Genomic DNA, 16,661 nt, shown 5'->3' with positions numbered 1-16,661 from the left:
TTTCCCAGAATTTCTCTGTTGCAATCATAAGATCACAATAATTAACCCTAAAAAAGCCAAAGCAAAGCAAACACTACCAGAAACCTGTGGTATAAATACAGCATTACAACATTTAAAAGAGAGAGATCGACTTAGAATGTCACTCAATAGTTTTATAATGATTTGGTCAGCTGTAGAAATTTAGGCTGAGTTTTTCTCCTCTAAGGGCTTATTATGGAGTCTCTGTCGCTATCTTGTGGGTGAACGTCAACCGTCTTGCTCTGCTCAGTATGACAGGCTAGCCGGCAACGCAATGAATCTCCGAAATTATGAATATTTAAAATTCCTAATAAATAAAGTTCATAGTTGCAATCTAAACAACTACAATATTGCCTAAAAAAGCCTCAAAAGTACATTATGTTGTCCAACAGCTGAAATATTTGTCAAACTGTAGTGAGTCACTCTACATGGGCGGAGTAATACACAAGGGTGAAGAGGCTGTACGAGTGCTGATATTACTTTAATATCTCACGGCTATCAGCCAGTCAGATTCGAGAACCAGATAGAACTGTTGTATGCATGCATGCATGTATGTGTATATGTATGTATATGTGTGTGTATGTGTATGTATGTGTGTATGTGTGTATGTATGTATGTGTGTATGTATGTATGTGTGTATGTATGTATGTGTGTATGTATGTATGTGTGTATGTATGTATGTGTGTATGTATGTATGTATGTATGTATGTATGTATGTATGTATATATATATATATATATATATATATATATATATATATATATATATATATATATATATATATATATATATATATATATATAGCCATTAAAGATATATATATAGCCATTAAAGATATATATATATATATATATATATATATATATATATATATATATATATATATATATATATATAGCCATTATAATATAATAATATATATATATATATAATATAGCCATTATAATATAATAATATATATATATATATATATAATATAGCCATTAAAGTTTTTTTTAGGTACAATATGATACAAACAATGTTAGATTAATAATAATAATATAATAGCAATAATAATAAAAATAGTAATAAGAGTTTTATATATTATTTAGCTTTAGCCAATGCAATATTTCTCATTATTTATTGGTATTTAAAAAAAACTTTACTAATATCAAGAAAACTAAAATAGATGATTAATAAAAACTATAGTGGCTTCATTAAAGACTTAAATAAAATAAAACCCAAAATGCTAGACCTTTCAATAAAACTAAATAGAAAAAAAATAAATAAATAAAAAATAAAAAATATATATATATATATATAAATATAATAATACCAATAATAATTAACAATAATAAAATTGCAAAAATAAAAACAAAATCATCTCAAATATACTTAAAATAGCAGGAATAAGTAAAATGTACATTTTGGAGGCTTTTTTTATCTATATAGTCAATATTAATGTTAGATAATGTTTATATATGGTTGTATACATCATGTCAGACGTTTATGCAGAAAACTGTCACATTTTAGATTTTTCATCACCATTTGTCCACCCACTCTCTGCCCTTTACAAATAAATGTTATGTTCTGTTCCTTCAATAGGCTGTGGCCTTCAAACTTGTGATGAGCACACATACACAGCATACATTCAATCACATATTCATTTATTCACAATAAAACCCTGCGAAACATTGACTAGCAGCAGTATTTCACTGCAATTCACACATTGAATCATGTTGGACACTTTTTAATAAAAATATCACCTGAATCACCTTTAAATGTGGAATATATCTGACAAACTGTAGAAGGTCTGATTAATCTTTAGGCAGTGGTGTATTTTTTAAAGATCAAGCAGTCAATAACTGAACAGGTGTGTTTAATAAAGCAGAAGTGAAGCATGCATGTGTGCTGACCGGTTCTGGAAGTGCGGATGTTGTTTCAGGTACCCCACCCACGTGTCTCTGATGGCCTGCCGGAGCTCATGATGATGGCGAGCTGATAAAACACCCACCAACACCTCTCGCACATCAGCCTTGGGTCTGTCTGTCAAGGAGAAACACAACCATTCAATCACAGCCACACAAACACTATTCAGACCTTCCCACACTCCCTTATTCTGGATTATGAAAGCTTAGTACTTTGGCTTTGCAAGGTCGAAAACCACTTTCATTGTCTTATTATATGCCAATATGCCTGTACTGTATGTCTTTTTACCTTATGTGCTCCTAAATGAGTCGCATGAAAATTATATATATATATAGGCCACTTTATTAGGTACACCTTACTAGTACTGGGTTGGACCCCCTTTAGCCTTTAGAACTGCCTTGATCCTTCAAGGCATAGATTTAACAAGCTACTAGAAATATTCCTCAGAGATTTTGCTCCATATTGACATGATAGCATCATGCAGTTGCTGCAGATTTGTCGACTGCACATCCATGATGCCAATCTCCCGTTCCACCACATCCCAAAGGTGCTCTATTGGATTGAGATCTGGTGACTGTGGAGGCCATTTGAGTACAGTGAACTCAGTGTCATGTTCAAGAAACCAGTCTGAGATGATTCACGCTTTATGACATGGTGCGTTATCCTACTGGAAGTAGTCATCAGCAGATGTGTACACTGTGCTCATAAAGGGATGGACATGGTCAGCAACAATACTCAGGTAGGCTGTGGCGTTGACACGGTGCTTAATTGGTACTAATGGACCCAAAGTGTGCCAAGAAAATATCCCCCACACCATTACACCACCACCACCAGCCTGAACCATTGATACAAGGCAGGGTGGATCCATGCTTTCATGATGTTGATGCCAAATTCTGACCCGACCATCCGAATGCTGCAGCAGAAATGGAGACTCATCAGACCAGGCAACGTTTCTCCAATCTTCTATTGTCCAGTTTTGGTGAGCCTGTGTGAATTGTAGCCTCAGTTTCCTGTTCTTACCTGACAGGAGTGGCACCCGGTGTGGTCTTCTGTTGCTGTAGCCCATCTGCCTCAAGGTTGGACGTGTTGTGTGTTCAGAGATGCTCTTCTGCAGACCTCGGTTGTAACGAGTGCTTATTTGAGTTACTGATGCCTTTCTAGCAGCTGGAACCAGTCTGGCCATTCTCCTCTGACCTCATCAACAAGGCATTTGCGCCCACAGAACTGCCGCTCACTGGATATTTTGTCTTTTTCAGACCATTCTCTGTAAACCCTAGAGATGGTTGTGCATGAAAATCCCAGTAGATCAGCAGTTTCTGAAATACTCAGATCAGCCGTCTGGCACCAACAACCATGCCACGTTCAAAGTCACTTAAATCCCCTTTCTTCCCAATTCTGATCCTTACTTTGAACTGCAGCAGATCATCTTGCTCATGTCTACATGCCTAAATGCATTGAGCTGCTACCATGTGATTGGCTGATTAGAAATTTGCGTTAACTAGCAGATGGACAGGTGTACCTAATAAAGTGGCCGGTGAGTGATCCAAATATATTTCTTGTTCATGTGTCTTCTTGTTTCCTGTTTTCTCTCACTATACTTTTGATACAACACCTAAATTAAGTCATAATTCCCTCTGACCTCTGTTCTCACGCAGACTGAATGGGAACTGCAGAGCAGATGATGCAGCGAGATGAAAGTCTCTGGCCCTTTGTGTGCCCTAATGGATCGTCACTTGTGTCCTGTTTGACCATGTGTGAAAACATCAGAGCAAGTGTATAATGTGCATCTGTGCTTTTGTCACCAGGTGTGGCTCAGCATGAACACCCAGACGCTTTCTACTCACAAACTGACTTCGGCCCAATCCCAATTCTACCCCTTACCCCTATCCCTCATTTTGAGCATTCCCATGAAGGCGTAAGGGTGTCCCAATTCTCTTTAGCTTGAAGGTGTAGGGCAAGGGGTAGATTCCCCTTCGAACAGAGATTTTTCAGGAGCACACTCGAAACCAAGGGGTACAAAAAATAGAATTGAGATTGGGCCTTCATGTTCAGATTAGGGTTGTGCAATATGATGAGTTATACAGGACTTCAGAGTACTCAATTCTGATTGGCTGACAAACACACAGCTAAAGTAGTTCCGGTAGGTTTTGAGTGTATTACAGCTCCATAATACGATGTATGTCAATGATTACAGGATTCCAACATTTTTCAAAATATCTTAATAGAGAGAAACTGATTCACGTTTGACTGCACGATGGTGCAGTGTGTAGCACGTTCACGTTACATCAAGAAGGTCGCTGGTTCGAGCCTCAGCTGGGTCAGTTGGAATTCTGTGTGGAGTTTGCATGTTCTCCCTGTGTTTGCGTGGGTTTCCTCTGGGTGCTCCTGTTTCCCCCACAAGTCCAAAGACATGCAGTACAGGTGAATTGGGTAAGCTAAATTGACCGTAGTGTATGTGTGTGAATGAGTGTGTATGGGTGTTTCCCAGTGATGGGTTGCAGCTGGAAGGGCATCCGCTGCATAAAACGTATGCTGAATAAGTTGGCGGTTCATTCCGCTGTGGCAACCCCAGATTAATAAAGGGACTAAGCCGAAAACTAAATGAATAAATTAATGATTCAAACTACTTTAAACAGCTAGTACATTTTCATTTTGGCTGAACTATCGCTTTAATGGTCTACATTAACAAAAGTTTCCATTTGCATAAACATATCTATATATGCAGCCATACCGTAATAATATGAATAGAATAATTAAGATATGCATTGATTTTTCAATTTAAGTTTGCCTCTATTACTGTCTAATGCAGAGGTCACTGTATTACACCACTCAAACTCCCCAGCAGGAATATAAACAGCAGAATTACAGCAGAATGTGTGAGGCGGATGGAGGAGTTGATTGAGGTAAAGTTGGTTTTATAATCACACATTCAGACTTTGGTGTTCAATAAAATACTAAAAGAGAATTTAAAAAGGCGAATACATGATATTTATAAACACATACTATTATGACACGGTTTCTTTATAATGTTTACCTCGCTACTTTAAATATTGGGTCTGAAATCACATGCAAGTACGAGTTCAATGTGTCATATTTAATGTTGATTATCATTTGCCATCATAACACTTTAGATAGGCATGAGCTGAAGAGTTTCTGGCTTTTATAAGGAGTTCAGTGGAGTAAAACAGCAGATTATAGTGTGTGTGTGTGTGTGTGTGTGTGTGTGTGTGTGTGTGTGTGTGTGTGTGTACAGAAATACACTTGGCTGTTTCCACTGAGTGGTATGGTACGGTATGCTTTTATGGACGTTTCTACTGTCAAAAGGCACGAAAAAGTGAACCGTACCGTACCACTTTTTGAGTACCCTTTTGAAAGGGTACCAGCACAACAAAAGGGTACCAAAAGGCGGAGCAAGACGAGCAACTGAACATAGATATGTCACTAAACTGCCATAAAACCCGAGCCACTCAGTGGAAACGGGCCATTACTTTGTTAACTATGTTCTGAGAGCTGAGGGGCTTATTTAGATTTTCTCAGACATATAAGGTAAGTGTGCAAATGTCTCTTTCTCTCTCACACACACACACACGCCAGAAACTGCACTGCAACTGATGACCAACGGTAAAAATGATAAAACATACCTCTTCCTAACATGGAAATCCACCAAGAGTCAAGAATACATGATGATATGCTGTCATGGCTTTGCAAGCAATAATGTCATAACAATGGAAGTCAATGGATTGAGGTAAAGTTGGTTTTAAATTCAGGCTTTCTCCTTAATAATATAATTTCAGAAAAGTATTCTTTGCAAATTCTACATAGGCAAAAATCATATTAGCAGCCATAGGTTATCAATAGGTTCAGTCAATTAAATAGTGCTGATGTTGTTTTGAAGTCATACTTAGATGAGATTTAAGAAAGAATATTCAAAGTACCACGGTAAACAACATATGGAGCATGTCACAAGTTTTCAATGAATGAAAGAGCGAGTATTAAACCTACTTTACCTCAAAAGTCAATGGGGCAAAAACAGCCGCCAACATAACGAAAGGGGAGTCAAATTGCCCGGTGTGTTGTGTTGAGTTTTTAAAAACTCTCAAAGCGTTTTCCCAAAATATGAATAAAAATAATAATTTGTCAGCAAAAATCTTTTAATTTGCTGAAACAGAGAAAGTTGTCGCTAAATTCAGACCTAAAATGACCCCAGAGTGGATGAAAGCATACCCAACAGCACACAATGGTTAAGAAGGAGAAGGTCTGAATATATAAGCAACTTTATAACGTTAGCCCAGTGTGAAGTTGAGCTGTTTGTACCTGCAGATCTGAAACCCAGCAGCTCTGCGCGTCTGTCCGTCCAGAAAATCCAGTGGAGCAGCACCGCGAGCACACACACTGCCGCCGCCGCTGCTGCGCTTCTCATGGACGGACGGCGGATCCGCAAACCGACGCTGAACGGACTGCAAACACCGGGAGAACCGGCGGGGCGATGCGCATCGCGGAGCTCTGAGGAGCGTCGGGAGCGCAGGCGTCATGTCTAACAGCACGCTGATGACGACGGGCTCAGACAACCAATAGGAACCCAGCGGTCGACGCGCGGTGATTTTTGGGAAATGTATTTTTTTTCTTTCTCCTTGTTGAATTTATGAACTCTTTCACTTGCTGTTGCCATGGAGATTAGGTAACGTCAAGGATGAACAGTTATTGTTATCATCATTATTATTATTATTATTAATAATTTTATCGAATATATCTAAAAATATAGCAATATATGAAGAGTTTAGATGTGCCTCTGAAATTGTCATCTAAAATAAGCATTTTTCTCAGACTGTTGTGTGTAGTTTCAGTCATTTTATTCTTAGTGCAAAGAATAGGTTATTTTCATTGCGTTTAAAGTGAAATAACTGAACATAAACACCGGAAGCTGAGAAAAACCTTTTATTTTTATTTGATGCAGGTTTTTGCCTCTAAACTTTTCATATTTTAAATTGGCAAAAGGGCACACACACACATATATATTTCCCCCACCTATAATATTAATTTATTGTAATATTTCCTCTGAAACACAAGTATTTTTGTTATAATTTGTTATAATTGTTATTAATTATAAACCCCTATATTAAAAAAAGACCAAATATCATAATAATAATATCAAAATAACAATTTAAAAGCATAAAATAAATGCATCATTTCCCAATTAAGGCAAAACTTAATGAATTTATTTTCTCCCTGTTAAACACAAAATAATATATTGTATGTTTTAGTCATTGTCATTCATTCATTCATTTGGTTTAGTCTCTATTTCAGAGTTCGCCACAGCGGAATGAACCGCCTACTATTCCAGCATATGTTTTACGCAGAGGATGCCCTTCCAGCCGCAATCCAGTACTGGTAAACACCCATACACACTCATTCACACACACACTCATACACAACAGCCAAATTAGTTTATTCAATTCCCCTATAGCGAATGTTTTTTAACTGTGGGGGAAACCGAAGCACCCGGAGGAAACCCACAGCAACACGGGGAGAACATGCAAACTCCCACTTATAATATTAATATATTATAACATTTCCTCTGAAACATAAGCAGAACAAATTAGTTATTTAATTATAAACCCCTATATTAAAAAAGACTGAAATATGTCAAGTGCATGATCAAATATCATAATGATAATAATATAAAAATAACAATAAATAAATAAATAGTTGCATCATTTCCCAATTAAGGTGCCAAAACTTAATGAATTTATTTTCTTCTTGTTGAACACAAAATAATATATTTTAAAGTACATTTTACTCATTGTCATCCATTCATTAATTCATTTTCCTTTGGCCTAGTTCCTTTATTCATCAGGGATCGCCACAGCGGAATGAACCACCAACTTATCCAGCATATTATACACAGCGGATGCCCTTCCAGCTGTACTGGAAAACATCCATACACACTCATACACTATGCCCAATTTAGTTCATTCAATTTCCCTATGGTGCATGTGTTTGGACTATGGGAGCACCCGGAGGAAACACAGAAATGCCAACTGGCCCAGCCTGGCGATAGTATCTGGATGCAGCCTTTATAATGCAAGCTGAGATTGCATCACTCAGCGATGCAATGTCAGACACAATGCACTCAATGGAGCGAGTGACGTCACTGTGAGGGGTAGGGTTAGGTGAGCGCATTAAAAAGCATTGGATGCAGCACAGATTGCACTGCACCAGGTCTGCGTCCAGACCCCTCTCAAGCAGGGACTCAAACCAGTGACCTTATTGCTGTGAGGTGCTAACAACTGAACTACAGTGCTAACCACTGAACCACCGTGTCGCCCTATTGTCATCTATAGTAACAAAAACATACACTTTAAAAAAAATCCTGGTTGCCTTAAATATTTAAGCTGAATCAAATTAATCATATGAGTCCATTGAACTTATATTATAATAAACTGACTTGAAACAGTTTGTGTAACGTATAAATTAGGTTAGAACATGATTAACTTCGTTTAATAAGTTAGAATGACTTAAAAACATGCTGTAAGGACTAATTAATCTTATAATTTAATACAGTGCATGAAAGTTAGTGTCCGATTTATTGTGTTTAACAGAAGAAAGAAACTTACATAGATTTGGAACAAGTATACGATGCTAAAATGAAGACTGAATATTAATTTTAGGGTGAACTATCCCTTTAAAACGACAAAAAAAGTAATACGTTGCATGCAATATTTTATTCTACCAGTAGATGTCTCTCTTGTCCACACATTAATCCTCTACACGCAATATTTTCAGCACTAGCACATCATATCAAGCAAGCACCATCATTCCTAGAAAGCAATCAGGCTAAATATTGAACGCAGACACTTTTAAAATGTTTATTAATTTGTACAACTGCACAGATCTACACATTCAGACTTCTAAAAGAGAAAAGTGCAGAAAAGCACCAACAAATCCATACATTTAGGCATTGATTCAATTACAAGGTATCTCAAAGTTCTAATAATTAAATATAGGGTAGAGTCAGTCCATGCAAGTTATGTGTTCATAATAATAAGAATAATAATCATAGTATTATTTAAAAGATCATTTACACGTTGGGGTTCATTTGTACTGTAATTCTGTATAGAAATCAGCTCCGTTTTCGCTCCAACTCCTCGGTTCTCATTGATGCTGAAATATAAGTAAATTTTAAGCTATCAGAACACAATATCATCATTTTAAATACCCACACTCCTAGTTTTCTCTTCATTTAAAGGCGATCTCATGCAACATCAGCATTTCTAATATACATCTCTGTGCACTTTGACGTGGATCTCCAGATGATGGCGAAAGTCTGGGTGTCAAATGACACTCAATGGCCACCGTAGCACACTTTAAAGGGGCGTTAATACAGGTTACACCTCAACCAGGTGCTGCGCATTCATTTCATAACACTTGGTCTTGTAGAAATTAGCAAAGGCTAGGCTAAAATACAGTGATATAAAGAAAAACATTTGACATTGTGCTTTTTTTGTTGTTTTGAATAGGAAAAAAGCCTGTGAAATAACAGTGTAGAGGACACGCCATAGTCACAGTACTTGGCACTCAGAAACCACCTCTCTATATGCACACACACACACACACACACACTCACACAGCAGGTAAACATGCAAGCTCTCCGTTTGGCATTTCAGTCAAAGGCCTTGCTGTTTAAATGAGGACAGGCAAAACAACTGAAAGACATGTCCAGCGCTAGTAAGGCCATTCAGATGAGTGAGGAAAACATTAGCATTAGCATGAAGCTGACAGAGGACTGAATCTGCCTGTTTAATGTGTTCTCAATGACATGAAAAAGGCCAGATCCCATTAAATGGACCATATAAAGGTGGTGTGAGTCATTTCTTGGTAACATTTAACAGAAGGCTCATGTTTTTGTTAATAACTATTAATGAACATACACCTGTTACAGCATTTATTAATCTTTGTTGGTTAACACAAACCTCATTGTTAAATCATATTATCTCAGGTCTGGTAATAATAATAATAATAATAGCACATATACAATATCAATTTAGGGATGTCATTCAAATCAAAACCATCACATTTAAGCATTTTGTTAGCATGTTTCTATCATGTTTTGGGTATATGCTAACACATTCTGCTGCTAGCAAGCCATGTCAAACATATTAAGTTTCTCTTTTAGACTTTTTTTTTGACTTGTTAACATGTTTGAATAAGTTAACTGCATGTTTTAACACTGCTACTGTTTTAAGATTTTTTAAGCACATTTCTTCTATTATAAATGGCTAACATGCTTTATCACGTTTCTAATGGTTTAACCCATTGCTTACATGTTTACCACTTTGGCAACCTGTTTTGGTAAGTTGCTAGGAAGTTAAGACATTTCTAACATGTTTTAGCAATTAACTACCACAATTCAATGTACTGATAACCTGTTTTAGCATGTTGCTATGTTATTTAGACAATTCTAACATGATTTAGCATGTTTGTAACCAGCATACTGCTATGATCTTTAAACATTTCTATACATGTCTTAGCAAATCGCTTCTCTATTTTAACGTTTTTAAACTGTTTTAGCATGTTGCTAGACATGTTTTAGCAAATCGCTTCTCTATTTTAACATGCTTTTAAACTGTTTTAGCATGTTGCATGCTACCATGTTTCAATGCACTGATAACCTGTTTTAGCATGTTGCTATGTTATTTAGACAATTTTAACATGTTTTAGCAAACTACTACTCTGATTTAGCATGTTTGTAACTGGCATACTGCTATGATCTTTAGACATGTTTTAGCAAATCTCTTCTCTATTTTAACATGTTATAAACTGTTTTAGCATGTTGCAAACATGTCAACAAAATTCTACCATGTTTCAATATACTGATAACCTGTTTTGGCATGTTGCTATGTTATTTAGACTTCTAACATGTTTTACCAAATTGCTACTCTGATTTAGCATGTTTGTAACTGGCATACTGCTAGGATCTTTAGATATTTCTAGACATGTTTTAGCAAATCGCTTGTCTATTTTAACATGTTTTTTAAACTGTTTTAGCATGTTTAAACATGTTTTAACAAATTGCTACCATGTTTTAATGTGTTGATAACCTGTATTGTAAACCATTCTACCTGTTCTTTAGACAAATCTAACATGTTTAGCAAATCGCTACCTTAATCAATGTTTTTAAACTGTTTTAGCATGTTGCAAACATATTTTAACAAACTGTTACCATGTTTCAATTTGCTGATAACTGTTTTAGCATTTTGCTATGTTATTTAGACAATTCTAACATGTTTTAGCAAACTGCTACCCTGAATTAGCATGTTTTCAACTGTTTTTGCATGTTACAAACATGTTTTAACAAATTTACCATATTTCAATGTGCTGATAATCTGTTTTAGCATGTTGCTAGATTATTTTATACAATTCTAACATGTTTTAACAAACTGCTATCCTGTTTTGGCATCTTTGTAACCAGCATACTGCTAGGATCTTTAGACATGTTTTAGCAATCTGCTAACATGCTAACACAATGAATTGTATGCAATAACATGTTAACATTTTACATGTCTAATGTTTTAGAACAATGCTAATGTTTTTAGCACACTAATAATAAGATAATTTAACTCTTAAGCATGTTTTAAACGTCTTAACTAGTTTTTATAGGCACGTTTTAATATGTTGGTACCACATTATAATGTTTTAGCATGTCTTCTAACAACAATAAGTTCAAAAATAAGTCTATCTAGACATTAAATAAGATTAATAAATGCTTCACAAGTAATTTTCATTGTTAGTAGTTCATGTTAACCTAATTTGTACGCATTTTCTAAATGCCTTTAACTCTCTTATACTCGATTAACATATAGAATCAATAGTAAGAGTTATTTGTATGTTGATTTCCCTGAAATATGTCACACAGTGGCTTTCCCCAATGATAAAAATGGCACATTTTAGCTTTAAAAATCATCTGTATGAGTGCAAAGTCTCCAAATAACGTTGTGATAAAGAGGAAAATAATGTGATCTCACAGTTATCGGCACAAATGATAAGGAACCCGGGGTCTCGGGTTGCATTATGTCAGAAAATACACCTGTACAGTTGAACCCTCATCCAAACACACAAGTGCAAAACCTCAAGCACAGTAAATCCCAGAAACTAGAATGAAGAAGATTTGAATCCACTGATTCAGAATCAATTCATCAAAGGGGTTTAAAATGGTATTCACAATCACAAATGACTCGGTGATTTAATGAATCAGTGACTCAGCGATTCAGTATCCTATTCTGTTTATCACAATGCTATTTGGAAACTACTTCAAATTTGACTTGCATAAGCTCAAATAACACTTGATTCCATATATCGGTATACTGTAAAATGGGGAGAGATTATAAATAACTTTAATGAAAATACAGATGATTTAGTAGTCAAAGGTTTGGGCACATCAATGCTTATTTGCCATGCTCACTAAGACTGAATTTATTTAATCAAATAAGTGCAGTAAAAGCAGTAATCAACATAGCTGTTCTGTATTTGAATACACTTAAAAATGTCATTTATTCCTGCTGATTACTTTAGCATTGAATAAAAGCATTGCAAACTCAATGAGACGAGGATTAAATGTAAATAATAAAGCAAACAAATCAAACACTATATTAGTGATTAAATAACAGAAAATACTCTAATTATAAAACTTTAAAAACATTTATTACATAAATCTATCATACATTTTGACTTATATATTTAGTTCTCAGTTTTATTTCAGAGCCGCATAGTCTATATATATATATATATATATATATAATGTGAATATGATACTCAACTTCTTCCTTTGTATAAACAATATTACAGCTAATTTGTTTATATTCTTCTTTTTGTCAACTTTCCTGTATTGTATACAGTCGTTTTGTCCTAATTAATATTATTTATGTCTTGAATTATTCAGATAGGGCAAAACAACCCTCAATAATAAAGAAAAAAGATCTATTTGATCTTCTCTAAAATCATCCCTGACATCCTAAGATGCTTTTAATTCACTTCCTGCTCCGAAAGTTTAACATTTGTCAACAAAACAACTTTCAATTAATAGCACAGAAGTTTTTTTGAGCATTGAGTGTGTCCAAACATTTGAGGAGCAATGCATATCAAACACAGTTTATAAAAATGTTCAAATATAATACAAAACATCATGGTTTCCCATCCTCTGGCTCTGTGGCATGAGAAATGAGGCAAAACAGAACCAACACACACACACAAACACACGTTGGTTTTGGTGGTTTATGAGGACTTTCCATAAGTGTAATACATTTTATACAGTAAAAAAACGACCCCTAAACCCATCCCCCACAGGAAACACGTGGAAAATTTTAAATGTAAAAAAACAAGTATGATTTTGAACTGTTTGCGTTATGAGGACACGAGATGTGTCCTCATAAATCACCTCAATGTTGTTATACAATGTCATATCAATAACATTATACACATTTGTGTTCTAATCAACCACCAAAACCAGTACACACACAAACATTGGTTTTGGCGGTTTATGAGGACTCTCCACAGGTGTAAAAACCACTTACTGTATGGCCCCACCCCTAAACCCAACCCTCAAAGGAAACCCATGGCAAATTTTGAATGCAAAAAGACCACATTAAGTATGATTCCTAACAGATTTGTATTACGAGGACACAAGCCATGTCCTCATAAATCACCCCAATGTTGTAATACTACCATCATATACACATTTTGTGTCCTCGTAAACCACAAAAAACAATACACACACTTCAACATTATAAGACCTACACTGTAAAAAGCGATTAGATGACAACTTAAAAAAAGAGTAAACTCGTTGCCTCGTTAAATAAAAAGTAAAGTAAAAGTAAAATCAACTTGTTTTTAAGGCGATGGGTTTACTAATTTTTTAAGTAATTAAGTAAAGTAATTAACTTTTTACAGTGTAGGTCAAACCCATGTCACTATACAACATTGTGTCTTTGTAAACCACCAAAACCAGTATACACACACACATTTACAAGTGGTGATTTACAAGGACTCTCCATAGATGTAATGTATTTCATACTGTAAAAAACACTTAATATGTGGCCGTATCACTAAACCTAACCCTCAAAGGAAACCTGTGGCAAATATTGAACGTGAAGAAGCTATGTCCTCATAGATCACCTCAATATTGTAATACTAACGTTATGTACACAATTGTGTCCTCATAAACCCCCAAAACTAGTACACAAACACACATACACCTCAACATTATAGGTGACACCCATGTCATTAATCAAATATGTGTTCTCAAAAACCACCAAAACCATTACACACACACACACACACATTTGTTTTGGTGGTTTACAAGGACTCTCCATAGGTGTAATGCATATCATACTGTAAAAAACACTTAATATATGGCCCGACCACTAAACCCAACCCTCAAAGGAAACCTATGGCAAATTTTTAATGTGAACAGAAGCCATGTCCTCATAAATCCCCTCAATGTTGTAATACTAACATTGTATACACATTTGTGTCCTCATAAACCACCAAAACCAGTACACACACACCTCAATATTGTAGGTCATACCCATGTCATTTTACAAATGTGTGTTCTCAAAATACACCAAAACCAGTATACACACACATGTTGATTTGAGTGGTTTACAAGGACTCTCCATACTCTCCATAGGTGTAATGTATTTTATATAGTAAAAAAAACACTTACTATGTTGCCCGATCACTAAACCAAACCCTTAAATGAAATATGCGGCACGTTTTGAATGCAAAAAGACCACGTAAAGTATGATGTTTTACAGTTTTGCATTATGAGGACACACGCCATGTCCTCATAAACCAACAAAACCAGCACACGCACATACACCTCAACATTGTAGGTCATACCCATGTCATTATACAAATGTGTGTTCTCAAAAACCACCAAAACCAGCACACACACCCACACACACACGCACACAAATCTCTCATCCCATAAGCAGTGAGAAAGGCTGTTCTCTAATTTACGAAGCAATAACGAACCTATTTAACGAGACATGAGACGCTCTGACTGGGTTGCCAGTTAATTGACCCCTGCAGGAGGGATCGGACCATCAACAGATGCGGCGGCTGCGCTCAAACAGCTGAAAACTGCTGAAAACGCAGCAGCAGAGACACGTGCAGAGCTCCTGGACCCGCGGCTCGGCCTCAGAGGATCGTGCAGAAGAACTTCTTCTCCCGGAACGGGTTTTCTGACGCCGGCACGGGCACGATGAGCGGGTCCTCTCGTATATGAGCGTCACAGTACGCCATCAGGTCCGCCGCTGCCTTTGACACCTGAACACACACACACAAATATTAGGCAAATAATTTGGTAATACGGTGGGCTATTATCATTGTTCAGATCTATATGGGAATATGCTGACAATTTAGTGAATTTATTCTATCAATAAAAGCATTGTTTTCATTTTGTTCATTTATAATCAGTGTAAAATAACAGATTACAAATACTCAAATTACTGTAATCAAGTAGTTTTCCTCAGAAATTGTAATTTACTAAAGAGTTTTAAAATTACTTTCCCTTGAGGACATTTTTACTGCAGTATCAGTACTTTTACTCCACTACTTTCCTTCAACCTGCAGTCACTACTGTATTTGTTTTTGTCTATGAGGATTAGAGAAATCAGTCCTTTGAGTCCAATCAAATCCCACATAGAAGGTAAATCTCATCATAGTGAACTCCCTCAAGACATGGGCGATTTATAAATGCAGTAAACTGTTTGTAAGCACCAAAAGTGTCCAAGAAGATGTCCAAAATCTTTACACGCATTGACCCAGAGACTGTTTAGATGCATGTCACTGATGAGAAGATGGTGGATGTTTACTGTATGTTTACCTTAAACACCCAGCAGGCACAAGACGTCAACATGACGTCAGATTGACGTTGTACCTCAACGTTGTGAAGACGTTGCGTTATGTTTGGAATTGAAAATCGGTTTAACGTCAGAACTCAATGTCAGGCTGAAGTCAATGTCCAACCTAAAATCAACCAAATATCAACGTTTAATGATGTTACAGCTTGACGTTGTGTGGATGTTATCACTATGACGTCTATCAGACGCTGGATTTTGGTTGCCATAAATGACGAATAAATCAGTGTTTGACATGAATGTGACTTAAGATGTTGGCTTAACGTTGGATTTTGGTCACTTTCCAACACAACCTTAAATCAACCAAATATCAACATTGATATTGGACATCAAACTAATGTTGTCCTTAGACGCTGACTAGACATTGAGTTTTGGTCACCTGACATCACAACCTAAATCTAACCTAATATTAACGTCGCATGACGTTGTGTGCCTGCTGGGCAATAACTAAATGCACTACAGAATGTTACGTTTACACACACATCCACAAATTACATGTAAATCTTCAGCTTTTGACAGTGTAACACTCACTACCCTTGAGTACTTTAGACAGGTCTACTTTTTACTCATACTTTGGGTAATATTTACACCAGATACTTTTACTCTACTTGCACTACATTTTTAAGCAAGTAATGATACTTTAACTTAAGCATGACTTTTCACTACTCTTTCCACCACTGTTTATAATATACATTTTATATACAAAATAATCTGCACCTATGATAAATTATACTGTATACACCTACTGTATTATACTGCATAATAATAAAGCTTTATTTCAATTAAAAATGTCACATTATAAATTAGTGATGGGCGGCA

At 35.9% G+C, this 16,661-nt stretch overlaps 2 protein-coding genes across 2 annotated transcripts in view; both read right to left on the bottom strand.

The window, feature by feature from the left end:
* Positions 1–6,452, bottom strand: part of b3galnt2 (beta-1,3-N-acetylgalactosaminyltransferase 2) — a 39,615-nt gene extending 33,163 nt beyond the window's left edge. The window contains exons 1-2 of the mRNA XM_056471507.1: positions 6,241–6,452; positions 1,914–2,043 (exon numbers count right to left, since the gene is read on the bottom strand). Of these exons, the coding sequence (XP_056327482.1) occupies positions 1,914–2,043; positions 6,241–6,346 (236 nt within the window). The 5' untranslated portion in view covers positions 6,347–6,452. The remainder of the gene's footprint in view (positions 1–1,913; positions 2,044–6,240) is intronic.
* Positions 6,453–13,526: 7,074 nt separating this feature from the next.
* Positions 13,527–16,661, bottom strand: part of LOC130239234 (guanine nucleotide-binding protein G(I)/G(S)/G(O) subunit gamma-4) — a 17,042-nt gene continuing 13,907 nt past the window's right edge. The window contains exon 2 of the mRNA XM_056470303.1: positions 13,527–15,249. Coding sequence (XP_056326278.1) covers positions 15,121–15,249 — 129 coding nt within the window. The 3' untranslated portion in view covers positions 13,527–15,120. The remainder of the gene's footprint in view (positions 15,250–16,661) is intronic.

This window comes from Danio aesculapii, chromosome 13 (assembly GCF_903798145.1).
Source record: "Danio aesculapii chromosome 13, fDanAes4.1, whole genome shotgun sequence".
Lineage (NCBI taxonomy): Eukaryota > Metazoa > Chordata > Actinopteri > Cypriniformes > Danionidae > Danio > Danio aesculapii.
Note: the sequence above shows the minus strand (reverse complement) of the source record. Positions and strands in the feature narration are given on the sequence as shown.